Here is a 26,685-nt window from a genome sequence, read left to right as displayed (position 1 = left end):
TTCAGCACTCTCTTGCTGGTAACTTGTTACTATTTCACTTAGATTCTTTTCTTTCCTTCAAATAACCAAAATATAAGAATAAATGTGAAGGAACGATATATTATTAGAGTGACAATTACCGTTTGCATATGCAATTGAATATACACTTTTCATGAGGAATAAGAAACCATTGTAATGTGATAGTTTTTTTGCATAGTCATTGTAACAGCTGAATATCTATTCAGAGTGCAAGAATTTTATTTAAATGTTCTCTAACTTATTCATTCACTTACTGTGTGTGGTTGGGATGGTGATTTTGATATGTACCTGTAGTATTAGCTATTTAATGCTTAACTATAGCCATTAATGCTTAGCTATAGTTATTTAATGCTTAGTTATGGCTATCTAAACTAAACCTAATGTATCCTTACATGCCAAATAAATTGTAGATGAAATAACCATAATACATGCAAATATACATGTACTATTGCAGAAATTTTTCAGTACTTTTTAGCTGCATCTTAGAAAAATTATTACATTTAGCTTCTGTTTCTATCACAAAAAGATATTTACTGGGACTTAAATGATTACTCTGATGCTTGTAACTTACTGGAAATCTTTGGCATAGTAAGCACTGGCCATATCTTTATGCCGAACATTTATTTTGAATTGACATCAGATTACACCAATTTAAACATGAATTTTAATTTTATAATTATTTGTCATGATAACTGACAGTTAATTAAACAGCTTTAACTAATGCTAGCAGTGATCAAGCCAAAGAATCATAAGAACTTGCTATCATTTCTGCAAATATTGAAAGACATTTGACCTTAAGTAGCATTTCAGGTACTGTGCATGTTTAGTTACTTCACTGAGCACAGGAACAGCAGCTGCAAGGTAGAGAGTCACCTACCCGCGACTCTCCCGGAGCAGAGCAATGACTTTCCGTGTGCCTTTTGTAATCTCAGGGGTAGCTACATGGTCTTTACAAGCTGAAGAAACATCATTTTGCATTTAAGCAAAAATAGCTCATTTTTTTCAAACTGAAACAGCAGATTTTTGATTGCAGATACTTCTGTGTGTATGCGTGTGGGAGATGTTGAAAGATTTATATTGTAACTGTCTGATTGCTGACAGAAATTGGATTAACAGTTGGCCCCTGAACGGCGTGGCTGGTGGTGGTCACTGGCTTCGTCACACCAGGCAGTGCAAAGACAGGCACCGGCTGCAGAGCGTCACCGTACGGGCCGCCTGGAACAACAACGCGGCCTTCATTTCAAGCACACGGGCACCTCGCTTCAAGGTAAATGCCGTTCCCATTCGTTGTCACTACTCGGAGACTTTTACCAGTCTCTCCGTAGCCCCTCGCCGATAGGCAGGGCAGAGTGTGCCCGCGCCGTCCTTCGGCAGGATCTCCTTCAGAGGGCAGTCGCGTAGCACCCCTGCAGGAGTCCTTGCTCCGCATCACTGCCAGCCGAAAGCCTGTTCAGCCACAAAGGAAAAACAGCCTCATCTTTGATTTTTTGTTTTAATTTTGGTTAACACTTGACATGTTTTTGTTAATGCAATTTTCATTCCAGTAGTATTCAATGTACCTAATTTATAGGTTATCATGTTCAATAATTTATTGGCTAAGCAGGAACAAAGCTTATTTCCCTGCAGAATTGCTCTTCAGTTAGAGAGTGAATGTCAGCACATCATCTTTAGTGCAATCCTAGCACCGTATGAACTAGTGTATTAGAAGCACTTTCTTTCATGAGGCTGAGCACTGCCAAAACAAAACAGATGACTTTATATCTTCAATCTGTGATGTATTAGTAGTAAACTTTCTGTATGATCATTTGTTTTCTTGCCTTAGGAGTTCAAAGGGGTCATCAGAGTTCACAACTGTTGTGGCAGTCATGAGAGCTGATATCACACAACACTGTGGATTCCTTGAAGACCTGCAAACTGGTATGTTTAATCCGGTAAATTATTGCTACATCTGGCATAGCAGACGCTCGGATTAGCTTTTCATAAATGGGAGGGAAAGGGATGTAAACCTCAAGCTGTCGTCATGCTGAGGTATCTAAGCCACTACTAATGCTTTTTTTCACACGTGGGAATGCCTTCTGCCCTGATTGAACGCATATGCAGAAGAGACTACCTTTTATATCCCATTGCAGGTTATGATTAGCAAGCCTGGAAACCAGAGATAATAGTGAAACTCTGTGTGTCTCTCTCTTAACATAAAGCCAACATTTTAATAAAATTCTTATATGAGTAAAATCATGAAGTAGTTGAGTACTGAGGTACACAGGCATTAATTTGTAACCCAGCTAACTTCAAATAATTTACACAGTTCCATTGATGCAAATGCTCTTCTGATCTAAGATATTAATATTCATTTAATGAAATATGTCTAGATATTTTATAAATAAATCTATATCTAGATTTATATCTAGGTTTATCCCAGGCATTCACACAGGTTTTTTTGTTCAGCTTTGCAGTTTCAGTCTGAGTTATTTTTTCTTTTCTGCCTACCTAATCCTTTTTCATTTGATGGAATACTTTTTCACATTTTTAAAGATATAAAACCACAATTTATTAGTTTGCATAACTTTTGCTAGAAAAGCTGTTTGAACTTGAAATATGGGTAATGTAGCTTAGACATGGGATCTGTCTTTGAACTGGCGATATGCCTGTTTTAATAAAATATTTTTGAAAGCAGGCTAACTGTATAGGTCTAACCAAATGGAGAAAATGCTGAAATGTTAACTCTATTTACATGTCATCATTTTTCACACCCTGAGCAGCTAGTTGCCAGCTCCGTTCAATACATTACACAAAATTTATTTTTTTGTCAATACGTACAGATCTCCAATCTGCAGTGAAGATACTGTGTTACTTACAGGTAATTCCAAATAAGAGGTTTTGTCTTTTTTGAACTAGATGTGTCAAAAATCATGGAAGAAAGTCAAACTCTGTTTGCAATTGCTGTCTACTTAGCATTTAAACCAGTATCCAGGAAAAGAAAAAAAGATGTTTGGTTTCTAAGATGGCTGTCAGAAATGTCTCTCGTCATTACAGCAGCTAAATGACCCCCCAAAATTGTCATCTCTTTGAGAGCCATCGTAGCTCTCTGCTCTACAAAAGCCTAGGTAATTTTTAACTAGAACCAGACTTTTTCAAACCCAGTGATTTTATAAGATTTTCAAAGAGTGCTTCATGCAGTCCCATGAGAAATTGCAACTGAGCCATGTTATGGCAGTAGTTAGTGTTACATATGCTAAACAGGTTGGACCTTTTCAGAATTAATGAAGAGGCCAGAATGTTTCCAAAGAGTGTGATTCTATGGAATATTAACTGCAAATGGTTTTTTTGGAAATGATTGTAGCTGAAGTTACAAGATTTATTTAAAGAAATGAAGACTCCATACTTCCAGGCTAGGAAAAAGATTTTTGTAAGGTGATATGAAAAAAAACGATGTTTTAAATCCCTGCTTTAAGTGATATGTTCAGTCTTTTATTAAACATACAATTATGTGGGGAGGGAGAATTAGGAAGCTGGATATTACCTCTTATTTACGTCTAGGATTTCAGGATTCATTAGGATTTATTTGTGGCTTTGCTGGTTTAAAATCTATACTAGCTTTTCTGCTGAGGATCTTAGAAATCAATGAGGAAAAAAATACTTGTTTACTGGGCTTGGTACCATTCTCTGAAATCCCAGCTCCACCAGTGGGAGATTTTCGATCTTGTTGCCCAGCAGATAAGCAGCATCTTCCATCCAGTGAAGCTGTTCCTTCTTTCTGCTGTGGGCTGCTTCTTGAAGGAGGCTGAAATTTCGCGGTTTCTGATCTGGAAGAGAAGGGCAAAATAAAGTGGACTTGTAGGAAATTTGAAAAACCAAGATGAATGTGCACAGTGTAGCACATGAATGATTCTCATCAAATGAAATTGTTCAGACTTGCTGTAGAAGAACAGGGGCATCTGCTTTCAGGGCCTGTGAAATGGGGCCCTCAAGGGCAGCGTTCAGTAGCTTCACTAAGAATCAAAGGAAGGTGGATTTCAACTCTCTGAACTAAAAATTACTTACAGCTTTTAGTTCAGGTTAAAGATATCTGGAAAATCTATATGGAAACAGTCTACTTTGGCCATAAAAAGTGTCTCCAGTGTCTCCACTGACAGTGATGGAGTGTGTGCTTCATTTTTAACATGGACACCCTAATCCCATGATTAGGGTAGCAAGTCTTGCATCTGTTACTGTAGATTGATACTCAGACTTACAAATGTCAGTGTGCATGCACTGAACCAAGCTTCAGTTCAGTTCAAAGAGCAGCACCACTATAAGACTCTGCAGGAATATAATCTTCTTTAATGCTAATAATCTTAAAGTGTTTTTGTGGGCCTTTTGCAACAGATTTAACAGGGTGGAATGAGATGTCACATGGACAGCAGTAATAGCCAGCAGTGTTGCATTTCACGGGTTCAAAAACCTTATATGTATTGACTAATTAGTTTTCATAATACCCTTACGAAGCATCTAAGTACACTCCTCATTTTATAGATGTGAAAATACAAAGATTAAGGCCTGCATTCCCAGAGTTATATAGGAAACCAGGCCCCATTTATTTCAATAACAATGAGGTTTCTAAATCACTTTGTGTTTCCAGGCCCAAGAGCTTTTACCAAGACTACACAGTTAATCCAACAGCATAATCAAGCTTAGTATGTAATATGTCTGTCTCATAATTCTGTACTCAGTTATTTATAACAGAAGACATCAGGGAGATGCCTTTAGGTAGTTTTCATATAGCTCTTCTGAGTACTGGAGATGAAGCAGCGTCAGAGACTCAGGAGTCAAAAAGAATGATACATGAACAGAGTGATATGTCTGAAAAGCAGTGAGTTATAGGTAAGAAACACCTCAGTAATGAGCTTCTGAATTGCTAATTTGAAATAGTATATTTTTGATTGGAATGTAGAAAATATTACATTTATGTAAAGGAAATTGAACTTCAAGTGATGGTACATGGATCAAAAAAAGATTGCAAAATACTGTGATATCAACTACGGTAGAGATGAGTGGCATTGCTTCTGAAAAAAAGGAATGTATAGCTAATGAATGCGATTCCTTAAACATACCAACAAAATAAAAAAAAATAATAATTTCATTAAATAAAGGACAGTGATTGTTGACAGAGAAATTTAGAGTTAGCTAAATGGACAGCACTGGGGGATTACATTCAAGCAAATTCAAGGTAGCATGTGTTAGAGGAAAAATCTGGATTATATTTAAATGTAGTTGAGTTGAAAATGTTCTTACCCACTCAACAGAAAGACCCAGCCATGTAAGATGGTAAAAGTCATTCTGTGTAGCAAAATGGAAACTTTTACTCTACATGAGGCAAAATCTAATAAGTCTAATAACAGATTTATTTTATTATCTAAAAATCTAATAAAATATTACAGTTTGGAAAGTATGGGAATAGAATATGAAATGACTGTCATGTTGAGTAAACTGGAGTTACTTTCTTCCCATTGGAATGCATTTGGTTTGGTTTTGCTGGGCTCTCCTCCCTTCAGTTTCAAAGGGGTGTAACAGTAATAAAGGGATCAATGGTAACTAAAAGACCGTGTAGCTGTTAAGAGGAGATATAATAGAAGTATGCAATATAACTGATAAAGAAAGTGAATTTAGACACTCTTATTTACAGGCAAAATAGTAAAAAAAAAGTCAGTGAAATTGAAAGGCAATATAAATACTGAATTTATTTTAGGAGTCCTGTTTTTTCACATGATATGTAGGTAACTTAATTTCACAAAATGTTACCGAAATTGAGAGCTATGAAGAATTTAAAAAATTGGGCAGTTATTATGTAATAAGAAACTCACAGTTCCATTGGATAAATGGAAACGTAGCGTGTCAGTTCACACACTTAAAGTTTATATCAAACATTCTCAGAAGCAGGGATAAACTGCCTCTCGGATATGTAGCTAATGAGCACTGAGTCTGGTGCATTGTGATAATGTCTATGTTCCTGTCCCAGTACTATGTCTTTCCTGATTATAATCTAAAATAATCCATAGTCTGCTCATAACTCAGTAATTACTCTTGTATCTTTGTACATTTTGTAATGTGATATTATACATTGGATACATGTTTCCATAGCTTCCTTTTTTAATATTGAGAAAACAGTTTAATTGCAATATTTTCCTCAGGATAGTTTCTCATTTAGACCATATAATAACGTGGTTGTATGCTTTCCCCATAAAGAGCCAGCATATAGTTCACAAAGAATCTATATGCAGAAGAAAGCAAGCCAAATTCAGGAGTTTGATAATAAATTAAGTTCCCTCCAGATTCCTCCAAAGATTAGGTTCTGTTTGATGAATATTGAAGATTCCTTGCACTTAACACATTAAATATTCATCAGCAGAAAATGAGAGTTAAAACACTTAGAAAACTGGTCCTACTGAAACAAGTTGTATAACATGATCTTTTTGTACAAATCCTCTAAGTACTTCCTGCCATTAAATTCAACTACTGCTAGAAACAGAACTTCAGATGTAGCAATTGAAAAGCTGGTGCCAAGTTGGAGATAAGTATCACAGAGAGCTTTTGTTTAATCTAATACAGCTGCTGTCAGTTCCTGGAGAACCACACCAATATTAGTTCCCCTGGTGTTGGTAAAAGCGTATGCGCTCTCAGTAAACAAGATCACAAATTTAACAAAACCAGTCAGTATTTTGAAATGTCTGCAGGGAGGAAGCTGAGGTGAATCATGCTTAGGAATCATCGCTTCTTTTACACCCTAGAGTAGAGCTGACTGCATAAAAATTAATGATGTATTTCATTTACAATTTATGATATTACTTAGCTTAGCAACAATTATATTTCCTGTGAAGTCAAGGGAAATAGGAGGCTCCAGAAGGGAGCCTGCATAGTCATTTAGCTTTCATTAGCTCTGGAAAAAAAATCATGAAGTAGCCTGCAAATAGCAAGCACCGTTAAGTCTGGGCATTGAGAACGGAGGCTCCTGGGATCAGTGCAGCTTGCAGTTGTACCCTGTGGTAACGCTGCTGTGAGCTGCAGGCTTTGGGGCAGTTACTGTGCAATGTCTTTTGACAAGGATGTTACATTTTGTTTTTCTGAAATGCACTACTTGCCTTCATTTTTAAACAAAAATAACTTGGGGCCTGACCCTCAATATGCATTCTTTCCAGTATTTTGAGGACTCTATCTGGTATTTTGCAGATTGTTCTCTTAGTTTTGAACGAGGGTGTAATTTAGACCTCTGCGGGTTTTAGAGATTTCTATAGTCAGCTTGCATAATAAAGAGATGCTGACATTGCATTGAATAGCCACTGTCGTCTCAAAGTCAGCTGAGATTTGAACCCATAAAAAATTGAGAATAATACTGAAGCATCATGAAAAGCTTTTCTAGTAAAAGTGAATACTGTCTGTTGATAGTATTAACTTCTTACATCTGGCAACCTGGTTTCAATTTAGCTTGCAGTCCAATGAGCATTGAAAAGTTTGGTGAAAAAAAATCTTTCCCATAAAAGTCAGCACCCTTTGTCATGACTTAGAATAACAGACTGCCTCCACTTAGATGAGATTTAGGAGAAACCTAAATAATAGCTCTCACTTCTCTGTCATTCTTGTAAAGGAGCTCACAATTAGTTGATGAAATATAAAGTACAAATGCTGATTGCTCTATAGTAATTTTCTTGAGAGGACATCATCAGCTCTTTTTTAATATAGAGAAATTAAGGGAACCATACACACAGCCTGTTAAGTCTCTCTGCTCGGTATATCAATTGAAGAAAGCAACATCTTTTTTCTTTGAGGATACTGAGCTGGGAAACTAGAAAGAAATGTGAGTTTTGAGCAAGGATTTTCAGACCAAGGTGCTCCAGAATTTAAATCTTAGTTCTGACTCGGGCTCTGTCATTTGCATCAAATCACTCCAACAGAAATATGACATAGGTAATATTCTTTATGCCCTAAATAAAAAAACAGCATAGATTAAGATTAAGCCTTGTTTTCTAGAATAAGACACAGCAATTGCAATTATTTCAAGGTGTTTGGAAATGGGGTAGATTTTAAATGTGCATAAGGGAACACATGGCCAGACAGGCTGGAATTTCAGAGCTGTTCTGTGCCAGATAAGAATGAAGAAAAAAAGCAAGCAGCAACAGGAGTAAATATGGAAGTTTGAAAAGAACCAAGAGATTTTACATTTGATCAGTTAATATGTAATGTCAAGAATCTATTGGAAATAACAAAATTGGAAATTTGTTGTTCTGGTACGTCTTACTAGGAGTCCAGTATAACACATGATGCTGGGCACTGGTTTATCGACAGTAGTGACTGGAGAAAGTGAAAGGAAAGGAAAGAATCAGCAGCCTTGTAGTGAAGGTAAAGGGAGGGGGGGGAAGGCCCTGTGCAAGAGAATTCCAAAGGAGAGATGTATAAACAGTTATCTCTCATCCATGTTATCCAGAAACAGTTTAAGCACTAATCTGCCAAGTTTGGTGCCAAAGATCAGAGAGGTATAGCTATAGGTCTTTTTGCTTATACAGGAGGTGTGAAGGGGAGAGTGGGCTGCTGATACTGCTCATGTTGCTGCAAGGAGAAAGGTACTGTTCCTTTAAAATTATAAGTAGAGACTAAATATGAGACGGTTTGAAGAAGGTTTTCCTCAGAAATGTTGCACAGAGCTGGAAGAATAGCTTTAAGAATACTAATGAATCCCTGCTGCCTAATGGAAGAAAGGGACTGTTTCCTTTTTTTTAACTTTGCCATTGACATAATTAGTGACTAAATTGGCTTTGGAGAATGTTTCAAGAAGGCAAAGTTCTGGCTGGATTTCTCCATTTTTTAGACTTCAAAGAAGATGCAAATCAAACAGTGCAGATGCTTTTAATTCATGGGATTGATTCATGCTTCTTAATTTGCATTGTTGGAGTACACAGTATTTCATCATCCCAAAGTGAGGTGATGGAGGCATGAAGGGTTGCATAGTGATGCTTTTTGGTGGTAGAACAATAAAATACCATGATCTTCTGATTTCTCACCACGTGATTTAACCACTAGGTCATTTTTTTCTATCATCTCGGAGCTTTTTATTGCTCAGCAAAACTTAATGCCAAATTCATACTCTAATTTTGAACTGGCAGAGATTTCAAGATTTAAAGAGCAGAATGAAAGAGGACAACCAGTACACTTTCAATATCAGGGTAAAGTCTTATTAGAAGAATCTTCACTCATTCTTAAACATAGATTTAATTCTTTTCTCATTAGTATTCTCACAACATCTAGTGGGTCTTCATAACTGAGAAGAAGAGTGAATAAACAGCACATTTGTTTAGGGCAAAGATCACAGGGGAAGGTAGTTGTGAAGATGCCTGGGAAGCAGTTGTGTATGGTGCAGTGTGGCAAGGTTTCCATAGTGACGGGCAAACAGTCCACATTCATTTTAAGGTCTTTGTACTGAGAATAATGGGCAGCTGAGAGAAGGAAAATTGAAGAGTGGAGAGTTTGCAAAGTACTGGACCTTAAAGTAATGTCCATGACTAATTGGCTTTTAATTGGTACTGTTTTTATTGTTATGGAAACTTCTAACTTCAGCAAAAACCACCTGCTTCTGGCACTGAACAAATCTTTAACTTGAATAATTCCTGACTAATCATAAAATAACTCTAGAGAATTATATAGGTTCACATTCATGTGTCTTTAACTATTTTATTTTAGAGTCTTATTTACAGCAGATAAAACAACTGTGGATATATGTACCTGGCAGTTAGTATAGTTATACAGATTTAGCTATACTTTATTTTAAAAGTATATGACATGGGTTTTTTAAACTCCAGTTAGATGTGATTTTATTTTTATACTGTTTTATGCAAACCATCAAAGTTCAGGGAATTCAAGATGGTTTCAGTTTTGGTGTACCTCGAACAGGGAATTAGTGTTTTCAAAGGTGTGCATACTTTCATTTATTTACGACTTTTCATATATCATGCAGATTGAATACCATAATATATTTTCACTCTGGACCTAAGCATCTTTCTGTTGGTTTTCTGAATCCATCTGTCTTGAGTTGGTCCTGTAAGCTGTGGACTTCTCTCCAGCAGAAATCATATTAATAAGCTTTCTATGACAAATTCAAATTTTAAATTGCTTAATCTGTAAGACATTACATATAAAATTTTTAAAGTATAATTTTTTTATTAGCTATAATAAAGATGACTAAATATCCTGGATTTATACTAAAATAAGGATAAAACTGTAGCTGAAGAGCCTCCATAATACTGGCCATAGTTCTGGCAGGTTTCCTATTATCTACTTATGATTTTAATTCTTTTGCCAGACTCACCGTCCTCTGGAAAGAAATTATCTTGCTGATGGCAATGTGTTTCCTTGCTGAATCATTCCAACTTTGTGCATATTATATATAAATTGACAAACGTTGCAACACTACTGTCACACATAGCAGAGAGTAGCAGAGTTATCCCTCGCTGTCATGTGGCACTCTTTCAATGAAGAGTTCAAGCATTTGGAGACAACACCAACCTTTGTGCAGACAAAGAGTAGGAGATGACTTTCTCTAGTCATAAACAAAGTTTCCTGTTCTAGCTACTGGACATAGAGTGCACCCAAGACTGTAATGTAAGATACAGAAAATAGTTTAGAAGTCACTACCTTATCTTTGGGAAAAAGGGAAGGGATGTGCTGATCAGCCAAAAGCTACAGGGTGCATTGCAAGATAAATTATTCCAAACTTCTCCCAGAAGAAGGTTTAACATATCCTACTTAGACAATATGATATCCTTTTGGAATTTCTCCTTACATAGAGATACATATGATTGCATACACATGGTCAGCCATAAGAAACCTATTTCTTGGTGGGCCTTAGGAGTTTTAATGTTAGAGCTGCCATTGTTGGATCCATGAAGGCCTCAGTTCTCATTTTATCTCCAACATTCAAAGTAGATCTAGCCAGCAGATGAGAAAAATCTGTTATCTCGTGGCTTTGCTCTAATAACCCTAAATGTCAGTTGATAAATGTAACACTGTGAATCACTAATGTGGCGTTATCTAATAAGAGAGACTGTGCTACTGAGCCCTCACACATAGTGAATACGAGCCACCACAGAGTGAAATTACAGTATAAAAATGTCTTGAATTGTCCATTCCAAAGAGCAAATACTGTATACTCAGAAAGTTTGGGCAAAATTGACTGTTTTGGGAAATCAGCTACTCTCAGTACAGGTCTTTATCCTTAATTTGTCTTTTTTTTTTTTTTAATCACACTTTTTAAAACCTGACATTGGTTTAGAAAGATGGATTGCCTGGTCTTCACATTGGTCCTCTTGACATTTTAGTCCATTAGTATTGGACATGTTCCAGCTCATGGCCACGAGGAGCTGTGTAAAACTTTGCCAACATTTCAATTGACATCAGTCTCAGTTTATGCTAAGCAAGCTTGGACTAATGACCAGGAATGGGGTCAGGGATATTTTCCCTTTTGCACTTTGAGTGTTCTCCCTGGCAAGGATACTAGCACTGCGAGTGGTGGCCTAGACATTGAGCAGGGAGGACCTGAGGAGCTGTTTAGGCCTGAAGGAGCAGTTCAGAAATATGTTTGAAGGCAAAACTCCCTCTTTCTTACCATCTCTCTCCCTTAACACCTTGCTCCTATTCTGCAGCTTCACATACCTGATCCCCTCTTACAGTTTGTTGCTCCCTGAGTTGTGCCAGTGTGTGTGCTTGTGTTGCTATGAACTGGATTCCTGGAATGAGGTGTTTTAAAATATCTCCTCTCTCTTTTGTTTTTGGAGAATAGTTTAAAATTTGGATCACTGCACAGCCCTAAGACTTGTATCTATCCAGAGATGGCAAAGTGCAGGGCTGCAGCAGGAGTGCACAGCTGCAAGAGAGATCTTTCAGTCAGGTTTTGCTGCTGGAGGAAGCATGAAATTGAATTACACCCTGAATAGATACAATGATTAAAGTGAGGATGAGGATTACAGCAACAGCAGACTTGAACATAGAGGAAAGAGATTAGGGTAGAGATAGGAAGGGACAGGAGAGGAGACATGCAGAAAAAGGGTTTTACAGACTAAACATACACCCTGCTAAAGCTTGGGATGGTATCCAAGTTCTTGAAGTCTCACCATTCCTCTTCTATCAGTAAATGTTTGGGAAAACTATCCACAAATTTGTTTCTCCCTCCGCCCTCTGATGGTCCACAAAGAGGATGATAATTTACTATGCTGTCAGTTGTTCAGTTAATTCAGAGCAGAAATCTATGTAGAGAATGCAGAGAATCTGACCCCTTTGGTAGAAAACACAGATGCCGTGATGACGTTACCTGACACAAATTCTTGCATTTTAAATGTGTTTGTTTTTTAAGGCTCTCAACTTACGAGATGTCAGGAGGTTGCCTTAATCCGCTGAAGCTCATTCATTACAGCATAATTATTATTTGTAAAATCACAGTCTGTTTTTTCCCATGTGATCCTTGCCTCATTCAAGGCAGAGAATGGACTTCTGTGTTTGGAAACAACTGTACGGAGAAGGAAACTTCTGACAGTAGAATCCTGTCTGATCTATTGCAAAACCTCTGAGTAGCAGACAGGTGAGACGCTGCAGGATGAGAAAGGGTGATGTCCTGGTTAAAGCAGCTAAATGCTTCCTTGGGAAAGTGGATTCTACTCCTGTCTCTGCCAGAAACCCTGCTTAATGTGAGGCAAATTACTTGAGTTAGGCTTTTGATGCGTGATTACTGTGTTACTTGTGTAAAGATAATAACTGGGTCCTGATTTTCTTGGTGTGGTATTTGAGACTATGGGGTACGAGAACTGCAGCTGAAGTATGGAAGCCTGGGAAGCCATGATCTGTGTGTTTTGCTATACAAGGCAAAGTATTCTGAATGTTCAGATATGTCAGACTGGACACCTAAAATTAGCAGAAAATTCTGATGATAATCTTTCTATTACACTGTGATGATGAACAATTTACTAAAAAGCTAATCATTTATTTTCAGAGAAACAGTTAGGACCACTTTTTACGATTAAGATAAATATCAGTGCATTAAGCAAGACACATATAATTATAGAATAGAGCTCTTATGCATGGATGCACACACACATACATAAATTTATTACAAATAAATGAATAAGGAAGCTGAATTGAGACTACATCGCAGGCTTCATCCTGTGACTTCTAGAATACATTCCTTTCAGCTCTGAAATGCAGCTCAAGATCTCTAAGTCTCACTGTTTGATGTTTTCCTTAACCTTGTTTAGCCTTGAAATTTTAATTTGCCATTATTAATAAACCATTAGTCATTTGGGCTGCTCCACAGAAGATTTGATAATTTGATTTTGATAATTGACATTTGATAATTAGGCTAAACAGATGAGGTAATTAGAGTGTTTTTATAAATCCTATACCTAGGAATGGATTGTATTGTGTGGCTGTAGTTCTGAGTATATCAGTGATGAATCAGACTGCTTTTTTGCTCTGTGTGGGTTTTTTTATGGTTAATCGTCACTGCATTATCCAGGAGAAACATACCTCACTTTTGAATTATGTCATTCAGATATTGTTGCCTCCTTAATGAATTCTTTTGTGACACTATAAAGGAAATGATTTCCAGATGTTGTTCTACTGGAATAAAGAATTCTGTTGCCACACCCTGCTAGCTAGAAATTCAGATATTTACACTGAAGGCCTAGAGTTTGGATGCACAAAATATAGATCTAATTAAAGTGGGAAAATTTTAAGTATCCCTATTCTTGATTAAACTATTAGCATAAAAGCTATTTGCTACAGCTTGCACAAAATTTCTTAGGAGTCTGAGTTAAAAACCTGGATTCAACTTTCCTCCTAGTCAGGGAAATGGAACTCCCAGATCCATTACTCCCTTTTCTTTTCTTTTCTTTTCTTTTCTTTTCTTTTCTTTTCTTTTCTTTCACACAGCTCTGAGTTTTCCATCCTTGCATATTGGAGCAATTATTTTAATTTAGTAAAACCGCAGTTCATGTTATGCTGGCAATGTCAGAATTACTCCAAAGACCCAAGGGACTCAGCAGAGGACGTATGTGGACTTGGGACTGGTGCTGGACCCCACAATAGTGCTAAGCAGTACAGCAGTCTGTTTCTTAACAGGTGATACTGAGGGATTCCTGAGGTACCAGAAAGGCTTTATTGAATATTATATTGACCCACTGACTGACTGCTGGTTAAATAACAGCATTTTCCTGTTCCACCAAAGTGGTCAAACCTTTTCAGTCCTAGGAGCCTAATACTCATTTAATTTGTAGACCTTCCCAATAGGCCATGTGGATGCAGCTGTAATTTTAAGTATCTGGCTATGTGCAGGTGCATTAAGAAGATTTCTGCTTTTCATCTTCACACCATGCCATAACAGCCATTTCAGTCTCTGCCTCAGCTTCAACAGCAGAGGGCCAGAGGGAACTGCCCAGTCACCTGGATCCAGCCTGCTGGCTGCCACTTCGAGCATCTGAATCTGAGCAAGGCTTCTTTCCACAATAGAGTTTACAACTTGTGGGCTGCCCTTCCTCAGATCAAAGTCCCCCAGCCCCACTCTAGGACAGGACATAGATCCTTCTGCCTAGAGTTTGTTGAAGACATTGGCAGTATATGGTAAGTCCATTTCAGAGAAGCACTGTAGAGTGCATTTACTTCTCCAGCTTATGAGGAAGTATGGGTCTGAAATGAGGCTGGAGCTCATCTGAGAGCAAGTTCTCACACGAGATTTCCAGCCCTCTTTGCTTCTAGTCAGGCTGCAGTCCTATTAGTAAAATCTGTCTAGACATTTTTGGACATCATCTTTCAGCCTAGTTCATAAGGAAAAACAATAGAAGCATGTGAAAACTAAGTCTACTCTTCCTTTCCAATCTCCCAACTTTTATTTTTAGAATTTTCTCTCTCCTGGTATCCTGACGTATTTTCCAGAAAGGTGCTTCAGTTGTTACTGTAATACAAGCAATAACAACATCACTGTGGATTTTGAATATTCTTCCTTACTGTGGAAGAAATAAAGAAACAAAACAAGGAGCAGTTAATTTGCTTCAAGAAACAGTAACAACCTATACAAACCAGTTGAGTTGCTGAAATCACTGATCAGACAGCTAACCAGTTACTGCTTGAAAGCCTACAACCAAAAACTAATGACTAAAATACCATGAAATTTTAAAACACTGACACACACAACCAAAATATTTGATATAAGGCATCTAAGTCAGATAAACAAGGGCAGCAGAGCTGTGGTCCTGCAGATCATTTCCTTCTGCCACTGTTTGTAAAATAAACAAAAACCTTATGTATTCCTTTACATAGGCATGTGCTATTTAACCCCAAGGAATCCTCCTGTGCACTAGTGTGTATGTCAATAAAGATCAAATGTCCAGGGATCCTTTCAATGTCTCCTAGATAAAGAAATGTATTCTTCCTAAATAGAGTCAGTGAGGGTGGCGATCCTACTGAGTTCAGCTCCTGGAGCTTAAAACATCTGACAAAACACTGTTTTTCAGTTCTCTCTCTGTTTCGTGTATGCAGAACTGCAGATATCCCATAAAGTGGTATTGACTCTGAAAGTAGCCACGTACTGGTATGGTTCCCCTTCAGTACTTAGCTCAGGACTTCAGAGATTTAGGCTTATGGATTTGGCTTTTCTGTAAGGAAGAGGAGGATGACTCACTTAACAGCAACATTCTGCCCTAAACTGGCTGCAAGTTATTGCTGACCAATTCTTATAAACATTCTGGAAAAAATGACATTAACACATGCTAACAGGAGGGACTGCAACCATCAGTTTTGCATCTAAATCAAATTTCTTACGCTCTCACGGGACAATTGCACAAAGGCCTGTGTAGTCATTTGGTCCCTGCAAGCGCCTAAGTGCCAAGTGCATCTGAGAGCTATTCTGCTGTTAATGCTGAGCCTGGAAGCTCAGAGTGCAGAGGGATCATGTCGTTATTACAAGTCAGACCAAGAGCTTGACCTGCCAGTGCCTGCAACTTTCTGCTGTGAACGTGAGGAAGTTACAACTTCCGTGTTCCCCAGATCCTGCGTCAGGAAACAAGAATAACAATTACCTCATGGTGTTGTGTTATCTATTTCACTAGTGTTTGTAAAACATCCTTAGATCTTTAGAGAGTGCTATTTCTATATTAGATACTAATTCTGCAAGCTCCTTCATATTCAAGTTCTGTGCCTGCTGTTCTGGTGATTATTTGAAATAGTTTTAAGTTTCCTGAAAACAGCCTGTCCATGACTTTCTTGAAGCCTTTGTTGTTCTGGTATGTGAATTGCAAAAAAAATCACCTTCTTTACAATAATCTCAAATTAATTACTTTTGTTTCTAAATGTTCATAAGTTTTTTTGCCAGTTGACAGAGATCTACAAATATTGCCAATACTTCTTGTATTTATTAGGATCTTAGGTTTATTTTAACAGCAAATATATCAGGCTTCTATTTAGTCTTTTATTGGTTATATAGTTGAATAAGAAACATAATTTGGAGATATAAATGCCAATGAAATATATACATATGTAGGTTCTCTCCTCATTTAGGAACTGATTTTTAACATTACAGTCTTAGAACTCTGGTTGAGTCAAGAACCAGAACAGCTCCTCCAGCGACCGGCCCGTTTCTTTATCTAATGAACCTCAGTACAAGCAGGTTTTCCTTGTATTTATCTTCAAATTTACATAAATTTCATCTAATTTTCATGTATCTTTTCCTACTACAGGAAAGTACTTAAGCAGGTGCACAATTTTAACTAAATATGTGGTAAAAACAGTTTAATTACATTTCTGTTTCATTGTATCAGTTACAGTTCTTATGTACATGAAACTGCACACCTCCTTGAATGTGTTACTAAGTAAAGACTTTAGTATTTAGTATTGCCATTTTAAAATAATTGATTGGATCCAAGTTGAGGTTATTGTTTATGCAAGTTCATTTGCCAACTTTCCTCAACCTTTTGCTTTGGAAGCTATTTTTCCATAATATGATTATCTTGCATTAATTTCTGTGATGTTCAAGAACATAGTATCAGGATTCATGTGGTGCTTAGGCAATCTTTAGTACTGCTCTAAGGAAAAGTACTCTCTTCCACCATTTAGTATCTCCTGGAATTTGCAGGATGGCCATATGCAACACCATTGAACGTTTGTAGGAAATCAACATAAATTAATAGAAATATTTACTGGAGGAAAAAAGGTAAGAATAACTTGTTCCTGTCTCTTTCAGAAGAGCTAGATGCCATAGATGTAGGACATGGCTTAATATATCAGTCTATATAAAAGCTCCAGGTTTTATGGATGGCTTCCAATAGGCAAAGTATGGTATTTTGGGGGACTATAAGCTAACATGGTTAGCCAAATAGACTATGGAAATAAGCATACATTAAAAGACATTTAAGAAATGTAACTTGGGTACACAGCAGGCCAACAAAGACAGAGACTAAAAATCTAATTTTGGTCATATTAGTGTTAGCTAGATCCCTGGAAATGGACAACGTTGCTAGATACTAATAGATTAATGGCCAAATTTTGATGGTTTCTCCTTTCATGAAATGCTATTGCACTGATAAGGCCAGTTTTCTGATACCCATTTTACATGCATATATATTTATAAAATATGGCTATGATTTTAGACCCCAGGACTGTTGATATAGGATTTGAATTATGTAATGACGATGTACCATGTATGTATATTGTGTTAGAGTAATGGAATCATGACCTAACCTGTTCGAACTCAGTAGGCGCTTCTGTAATGCAAAGAACAATAATGGTTCTATTAACAAGAGTAAAACTTAGTGTTGTCCTAATTTATCCAGCACTGAGGTTGTGATAATGTTCTGAAATGGCCTGTCTGTAGATGCTTCGGAGCAGCTCAGGGTGAAGCATGTTCCCTATTAATTAGGACAATGGTACAATGAAATCCTGATAGTAACCCTTGAGAAGAACTACAATGTAAGTGATAAATGGGCTCTTTTTTTGCTGGAAAAAGGAGCAGGTAGATTTTATTACTAACTTAAAATAACTCTGATTTTTCCCCTATTTTTTTCAACTGAACAAGCAGAAAACTTGATAGCGCAAGTAGGTGCTGCCTACTTGGAAATTGCATATCAATTTTTCAAAAAGGGCATAAAAAACTGAAACAAAACCACTTTCCATCCTTTAACAATTCCTGCTGCTCAGCTTCTCTTTAAAATACTCATGCATTCAGCAAAACTACAGTACTTTGGGAAGTAAATTTTATCCAGATTCTGTGGAGCCTAGCAGACCGCTAGAAACCAGAAACAGACACTAAGTATGTCGAAATACATTAAGTACATTTTATACTTTCGTTTTGAATTTCCTAGCTCTACAGTCTGGAAACTTGGACATCTAAAGCAAATCGTAGCTCCGTTTGAAGTAATTGAAGTGATAATGAAAAAGGTATAATCAGGTAATCTGAAGGTGATACTGTTTCAGCTGCTGTACATTTAAGGTATTACAAAACTTTACTAATGTTAGGTTATTAAAATTGTACATTATCAGATCTTGAATCATACATGGCTCAAATCCATGTTTTGTGTCTTACTCCCTGAATAATGGTTGGTTTTAAGTGGATATCACAGATTCTAATGCAGCCCTACAGTTCCTCTCAGGTAGGAGAGCTAATAAATCAGGCAAGGGAGACAGGGCAGACAGAAGTTATTTCTAGGAAAATTCCACATATGATGGTTTGGAAGTCTGGATTCCATGTTCTCTGTACAATTCCTGATCAACATTACTCCACATTAACTCTACATTACTCCAACTAAAATTTTTGGCTCCTTGCTTCTCCTTTTCTTGTTTTTTTTTTTTTTTTTTTTTTTTAGAGGACAATGCTTAGTTGTCATATTTGTCCCTTTTATTGGACTCCACTCCATGCAATGGTGCTGCCCCGTATGAGCTAGATTGAGCTTGTTCACGTGGGTTCACAGTTATTTCGGTGGGACACAATGCTATTTAGACCATATGCAGTCTCCACCCGCAACAGGAACCCCTTAGTGGGTAAAGAAGATGCTTTTGGACAATCTTACAGGTATTTAGAAACAGATATTTCCTTTTGTTTTAATAGAGTTTCCTCAATAGGTTTCCACAGGAAAAGAGGGAAATCTGTATGAAAAACAGGAAACAGTTCTCAGAAGCAGAAAACTGTAACATAGCACTAGGAGGAAGACTTAAAATAAATGCAGTTGTTTGAGACCATAAGTGACACCAGTTGTATTATCTTACATAAAAGCAACTGATTAAATTTAACATCACAGGGCTATAGTAGAATAAAACAACCTCAGGTATTTTTATATATTTAACCTTTCATTTTAGTTCACAGTAGATGACTAATATTTAAACTGCTGGGAATAGGTTTTTATACCATGTTTTCTATTTCAACTTTATTGCCCTGGACAACTGGTTTGGAAAATTTCTCATCTGCCTCTACACTGGATGAGATCCCAAACTTCCTAATGCTGATCCATCCCTCATGTCCAATATGAGACTGAATCTCTGTCTCAGGTTTTTGACATTCTACAATACAGCTCCAAATCCTGGAATTCATGGCTGTGTTATAATAAGGAAGATGGGTTAGGACAAAGTTTGACACATGTAGAAATATTTGTTAACGAAAACCTTCTGTGAATTTCACATTGTACTCATTTCTGATCCTCCTACTCCCACAGTGTTCCAAATATCATGGAGAAGTTCTTCTAACTTTTAGTGCCAGGCACTGAAAAGAAAGTTTGTCTGGAACCCTGCACCTTAAAAGCAGACAGTCACCCCAGGAAAGTGTTCCAGGGGCCTGCCGCCCCTATGAGGGAGCTTGTTAGCCTACGCAGTCTTAAGTAGCTGCAGGTCCATTACAAAATGGGGATATAAGATGCGGGTAAACAATTTTTGAGGAAGAAACCCTTGCAATTGTAATCTTGAAGAGAAAATTTGAGCTTGGTTTTATTCTCGCTTTGTTCATTTAATAAAGCCAAACTCCAGGAAGAAGATGTATTTGGCCTTCACAGTGTGTTGTTTGTATTTGAGAACATAAGGCATACTTTAGTTTGTGCTCATTTTTATTACAGAAATGGGTATAAGATGAAAGCGGATATATTCCTGAATTTTAATTCTAGTTTTTTAGTAATTAGCACCCTTACATTTTAAATCCTCACAATCCAAAGGCATCTAAAATAGAAAAATTTTTATCCATACTATTTGGTTTGCAATGCTGCTACTTTAATTTTTAAAGCTATACTACTTACATACCAGAATTTCATGAAAACATTTCAGGCATGGAATATTATACTTTTAAAAGTTTCCATTAGACTGAATGAAGAAGGCTATGTAGACCTGAAATAGTCCCACTGAAATCAGAGTAGAAACAGACTTTGTATGCTGCTGTTTTAGAGTTTCTTTCAGCTTAGTCTCACAATCAAGCCTGCTGTTTTTCAGTTATGTTGATGGAGTTAAAACTATTGAACAGAGTGGAGTTTGTCTATATAGTTCACCCAGAACCTAAATATACTGTTTTATCTAACTGCGATGATAGCCTATAACAAAACAATAGTAGATCTTTGTAGTGACTGCAGATTTTTCTTGTTTTTGTTTTCTCTTAATACCTTAAACACTAGAATGGGGAAACAATCAATGGAGGCAGCACAGCTGAAAAGACTGTTGTATTACTATGCCTGATTTTTTTCTGGAGAGACCCCTTCCCCCTGCAGACCATCAGTTATGGTTCTTAAAATGATCTTGATTGTACTTCTTACTTTAAAAGACTTATAATGATCTTTCATTACATGATCACTTGATGCTGTGTAGTGTGTCATGTTGTTCAGTAACTGAGAGATAGGCTAATAATTCTCTATCAGTGATTTTTTGTGTGCTTTTGTGATTAGGCTGGCAATAACTGCTAATGGTAAAATTTAACATGCTCTGCCTGGATTTCTGATTATAAATTCCTTGAAACAGGGCATGAGTACCTAAACATCAAATGTCTGGAGGGTCATTAAAAAAAAAGGATGCTGGCAGTAAACTAAGCCAGCTGTATATTTATGTCCTTGAAGGATTAATGACAGCATCCCATGAGCATGCAGAAGTCTGGTTTGCATTAGCAAAGGCTCATTGAACGGCATTCATTCTGTCCAAAACTGGGATATTTAAGATAAATACAACTTGTTTTCAGGTCTTCATCCTAGTAAGAATAGAAACGACCTTAGTGTCTAATGTAAGGGCCGCTATGAATGCTTGTTTGAGAAGTGACAGGCTGTAGCTACGATGAAGGGTCTAGGCTGGTAAAAAAACTGGTACATAAATTTCATTTTCCAGCAGAAGCATTTGTTTAAAAGTGAGAAGCCAAGCCTGTCATTCCCGGATCTCTAGTTAAAACCCAAACACATCATTAGTAACAGAAAGAAAGGTTATATCACATGCAGATCCATTTCAGATGACTTTAAAACCACATCATGCATGACTCAGGCAGCCTTTAGGTGTCTGTACTGGTGATGACAGAGAATATCTTGTGGTGAGACTTCTGGCAGCTGCTTTAAAAAAATCATTATTTAAATACATTATAAGAATAATGGGAGTTCAGGTTCTTGGGTTCATAGCAATGTAGGAAAGACATGATGGCTTGTATAGCAGTTCGCAGTATCCCATCAGACTGCTGTTTACTTCAGCTCTTAGAGAGGCTGTGCAGGATCAAAGGTTACTTCTAAGGGTATCGTTACTGTTTAGTAAAGGTTTAGCAGCATCTTGACTTACAGCAGAACTTGCTTTCCTTTATTTCAAAAAAGTTTGTATGCTGCCTTTTAATCAGGTTCAGGCAATTTGATTCTGTGGAACTGTTTCAGTTGGCATATTTTCCAACCCAGACTATGCAAGATGCTAAGATGTAGTTTTTTTCTGGCCATGTGCAATTTGACATTGGCAGTCTACTTTTATTCACTTAAGTTTATATTATAACTTTCCTGTTGCAAATGATACTAGATGTAGAACTCCGATAACTGCTGTTAAAAAAAGAACTGCTTATTAAATGTGCCCTGTTTGTGCATATTGCACTGTTTATTGTGACTAACCCATGTTTACAGATGGAGACAATTGAAATGTTGTTCAATGTGTCTTAAACTTCCAGTATGTAGCTGGTAATTCAACAGAGCTATACCCATCAGATCTGAAATTTTGGGTTCTGTTACTGCTGGGACTAACTGCATTTATTTTCAATACAATGGTAAAGAGTCCACAGTGAAGCTGTTGCTCATGAAATAATGACATTGTGCCAGCAAGTCACAGTCTGAGGGATGTGTGTGCTGCTGGTGTGGACAGGATTGATGTGACTTACTCATGTTAGCATCAATGTGACTTACTTGATAAATCAATGGGGGAACTGATGTCTCTGTGCTTAGAAAATTGTAATTGAATTCTGCTGCTGTCATGTTCTTTTGGCTCAAAAGCTGGGAAATCAAATAATGTTTTATCTCCATCTTGCTAGTGTTACTACTTTGAAGATATGTATCTGTTTCCTGTATTTTGTATCAACTATGTGCAAAATCTTAAGGTTAGCCTAAGTTGTGGAAGGATTGTGGATTTCCCTGTACAATTATAAAACCAGAGACACCACTGTAATGTGATGCAGTTGCGTATTGAGAGTGTTCATGAACATGTGTATTCATGTTCACTGAACAGTGAACGTGAACGCATGTTCACAGCAAGTGTATCCTTGTTGTTCTGTCCCCTGTCCTATCCATTAAGCAGATACAAGCTTGTATGAGAGTTAAATTGTATGATAAAATGTTTACAGAGAACCCTCAAATGATGTGACAGTCATCTTGATCCAGTTTTTATTGCATGCTTAAAAGCAAAAACAGTTTTCTCAAGGACTGAATTGAAGTTTAGAAGCGATTTGAAGTAGAGGTCGTTCATAAAGTTGATCGAGGACCCAATTATCATTGGGATTTTCAATTGCTACAATAATAAAAATGGTAATCAAAGTTCTGTACCTTCTTAAATATTGATAAGCCCACAGGTTGGGAACTTCATCATATAAAATCCAACTTTGATATCATGAAAATGATATCAGTGTCCCCATTTAAGCCACTCTGGGCCTAATCTGAGTGAAATTCATGATAGTGTATCACAGTTTAATATAGTAGTAAACTACAGAAGGCCAGACAAAATGTAAGGCTTACAAGAGTTTATTCTTTAAACAAATATAAGAATATAAGAACTCAGGAACTACCACACTAGATTAAGAGTTCCATCTTGTCCAGTGTCCTATCTCTTGACAGGGATTTATAGTGGATCCTTCAAAAAAGAAATAGGTCTCAGAGCAAGTTTACAGTGATTTTTCCCCAGCTTCCAATAATCAGCATTTTGAGATTTCCTAACATAGATTTGGCATGTGGACTTCTGTGGTGTTTAGTGGACATATAAAAGCTTACCCGTATAGACATATAAAAGCTTATTTGAGTATTTAAACAGTTTCACAATTTCACAGAACTGTATCATTAATTTTGACAATGTTGTTCCTCCCATTTGAGAATGCTATTTTGGTGGTTAAATTGTATGGAGTGGTCAGTTTGTTTAAATGTTGGCTGTCTTTGCACATTGAAAAATGAGGTAGGAGTCGGTTAGAGTGTTTTACTTTAAGACTTTGCAGCAGTAGACAAACAGATGATAGTAATTCATGCTGAACAGACAGACCATTTCCGCTTTTTGCAGTATAGTAAAACCAGACTGTGCTTATGTACAGTGGATTGGAAGGCCCCAAAGGTCTCATAGAGGATTTAGGAAAGAAATCACATTTATAATTCCAATCTCTGTCTATTCCTGTGGTCCCATTGAATTTTAAAGACTGCATCTTAGTTGGGAAAGTTTTGCTTGCAGAATAGCCTTTTTTTTTCCGGGGTGGGATTAATGTGTCAGTTTCTATTAAGAAAATTGGATTTTGAACTACCGTAATGGTGCTGCCCCATTCAATGCTTTTCTTGTTACTGGCTTCTCACATCCCTACATCATTACAGAAGGAAGCATAAGCTGGCAAATCTTAACACGGTTACAAGATGCCAGCATGAAAGATACTCACTTGTTACTGCTTAAGAACCTCGAAAGCATCAGCCTCTCTAATTCTTTACAATTTTTAATTTTTGATTGTTTATTTTAAGTAATGAGCATAATGATCATACTGTGTCTAGCAGCTGCTTCTTCTCTGGAGTATTTGGATTGCCTCATTTCATAGGGCTAATACATCTAATGCAGGGAGAGGGGAGATTTACTCATTCTTTTTACAGTCAGTACACTGCAAGTATCAGCAGGAACTGAGGTTGCTCAGCACCTCTCCAAATTTGCCTGATGTTTTTTAAGAGATTCTTGAACCCTATATAGGAAGTGCTGAAATCGAATTGAATTGTTTTGAGGCAAAATATTTGACCTGTTTATTCTACAAAATGTATAAAGAAATATAAATTTACAGACTTTAAGTATAATGCCATTACAGATCTCAAGCTACCATCAAACCAGTCTCATCTAGTGCATGGGTTCATTTCCTGAGCAAAGACTTTGGAATCTAAGACAATTCCAAATTTGGATTATTTTAATTAAAAGTTCTTTCTTTCCCTATAGACCCGTGGCCAACTGGGAAGGTGCTATAGAGCTTGATTTTATTGTGTAAAACCTATTAAAAAACTTAGGTTTGTTTAGGTAGAGCGGCATATGATGGTCTGAATTTATTCCTGTTATGTATTATTTGACTTATTTGTCAGTACCTATAACAACAGAAAAAAGTTCCCCAAATTAAAAGCACAAAATAATCCATAAAGAAAATTTTGTGGAGGTTAGACCTGCACCTTTATAGTCTGATAAAATATTTTTGTATTTTTAGGCATTAAACTAAGTTTCTTGAAGGGGAAAACTGCAATGCAATGTTTACAAAACTGATGAATTCTACTTGTAACTCCTTAAATTACTGTTCATTTTTGAAATGTCTGTATTTGATAATCCTGATGGAATTCTCTAGAACTCACAGCATGTAGTCTTCTCTTAGACGCACATTGACATGAATAGATTTTAGATGACATTTTTATTATATTAATATAAACAGATAATTTAATCTTGCTCCATACAGAGCTGCATCCTTTATCGCATATGCATTTATAAAGGACTAGAAGATTGAGGATATGAGCTATATTTTGTATCTTCTATTCTGGCAAGTGCACAGCAACCTCTATAACAGATTTCTGAAATAATAGACATTAATGACTAGGTACAGAATATGCATATATGTTTGGCTACCATAGAATGAAGGGACAAGATCTATTATGCAAAGTTGCTTTTTCGTCTTACCATTTATAATGGAATAGTTATTATTTTGGTGACATGAATTATTACAGTGCTTGAAAAAAGTTTAATGGTACAGTTTGAGTGGTTGCAATTATATTTATTAACAAAAGCCTAATGGTATGGGAATAGCCGTACTCTTTAAAGTCAAATTAATTGTATTCCCAAGTAATGCTATTGGTTTAAGTTTGGAATAATCGCTTCACTAATGACTGTTAAAGACATAAGTGAAATATGCAGGTGGTCTGAATATGTGCCATATATTTTGATTACTTGTATCACGTAATTTACCTAAGCTTCATATTTTACAGGACAACTATTTCAGATAGTCTGCTTGTCTTCCACTTGGATAGCCAGGCAGTTCCTATACCTTTGTAGGAGTTCTGAAAGGAAAGAGGACTCCCGATTAATACATTTTAGAACCTCTCCATTCCTTTTTCAATGAGTTATAATGTTATAGTCTTTATTTTTTCTATCTCAGGACAATTTGGACTGGAAGTGAGAGAAATCCCACTTTCCAGGGTTATGTGCTTTCCCATGTGCAAACATAATTACCTAGAAAACTTTTTTTCCAAGTCTTAAAGATATAAGACCTCTATAAATTTTAAGTAAAAAGGTTTTAATTTCCCAGCCTCTCAACTCCCATGCAGGTCTTTGGACCTGCTGAAAACTAAGCTATTTTTTGTTGAAGAGCTGAAATGTAGGTTATGGGTCCCAAGTGTGAAAATGCTGACAATTCTTTGTCAGAAGGTATCAGGATGAAATCATTTTACTGTTTAATAGTTAAAGTATTAAGTCTAATTGCAAATTAGGAATGACTTTTTCTCATTATGTTGTTCATGTCCAGCTAATACTGGCCGTGGTACTGCTGAGTTCATTTCCAGCAGTCCAGACATCTGTTCCCAGAGCTGTAATGCAGGTAGCAAACACAGTAACTGCTGAATGAACTCTCTTTCTAGGTTTCTGGTCCCTGACCTCCAACTGCAAGTTTTTAGTAGTGTTAAAGGAGTCCTTCTGCGTTGCGCAGTGGAGCACAGAGACGAGGCCTGTGCTAGCTCCGAGCATGCTGGCACAGCTGCTGGCACAGCGCAGCGGCGCTGCTGGGTCTCCGCAGCAGTGCTAGCTCAGCGCTGCACCAGAGCTCATGAGCCCAGCCCCCTGCGCAGATAAGCATGTCTGGTACGGTGCCAGGCTCACACAGGTATGTAAGAACTGCTGGACTGGATCATACCAAAGGTCCAGCGAGTTCAGTAGCCTAACAGTAACTATAAATTAAATAATAGTAACTTAACATCCAAAGGAAAAATATAAGAGCAAGTCAAG

At 37.0% G+C, this 26,685-nt stretch overlaps 1 protein-coding gene across 1 annotated transcript in view; it reads right to left on the bottom strand.

Annotated features, from left to right (window-relative positions):
- The window catches only part of EFCC1 (EF-hand and coiled-coil domain containing 1), a 66,462-nt gene that overhangs the window by 11,221 nt on the left and 28,556 nt on the right, over window positions 1-26,685 (bottom strand). The window contains exon 6 of the mRNA XM_026066400.1: window positions 3,676-3,821. Coding sequence (XP_025922185.1) covers window positions 3,676-3,821 — 146 coding nt within the window. The remainder of the gene's footprint in view (window positions 1-3,675; window positions 3,822-26,685) is intronic.

This window comes from Apteryx rowi, unplaced genomic scaffold (assembly GCF_003343035.1).
Source record: "Apteryx rowi isolate R43461 unplaced genomic scaffold, aptRow1 scaffold_240, whole genome shotgun sequence".
NCBI lineage: Eukaryota > Metazoa > Chordata > Aves > Apterygiformes > Apterygidae > Apteryx > Apteryx rowi.
This window is presented reverse-complemented; position numbering and strand designations above follow the sequence as displayed.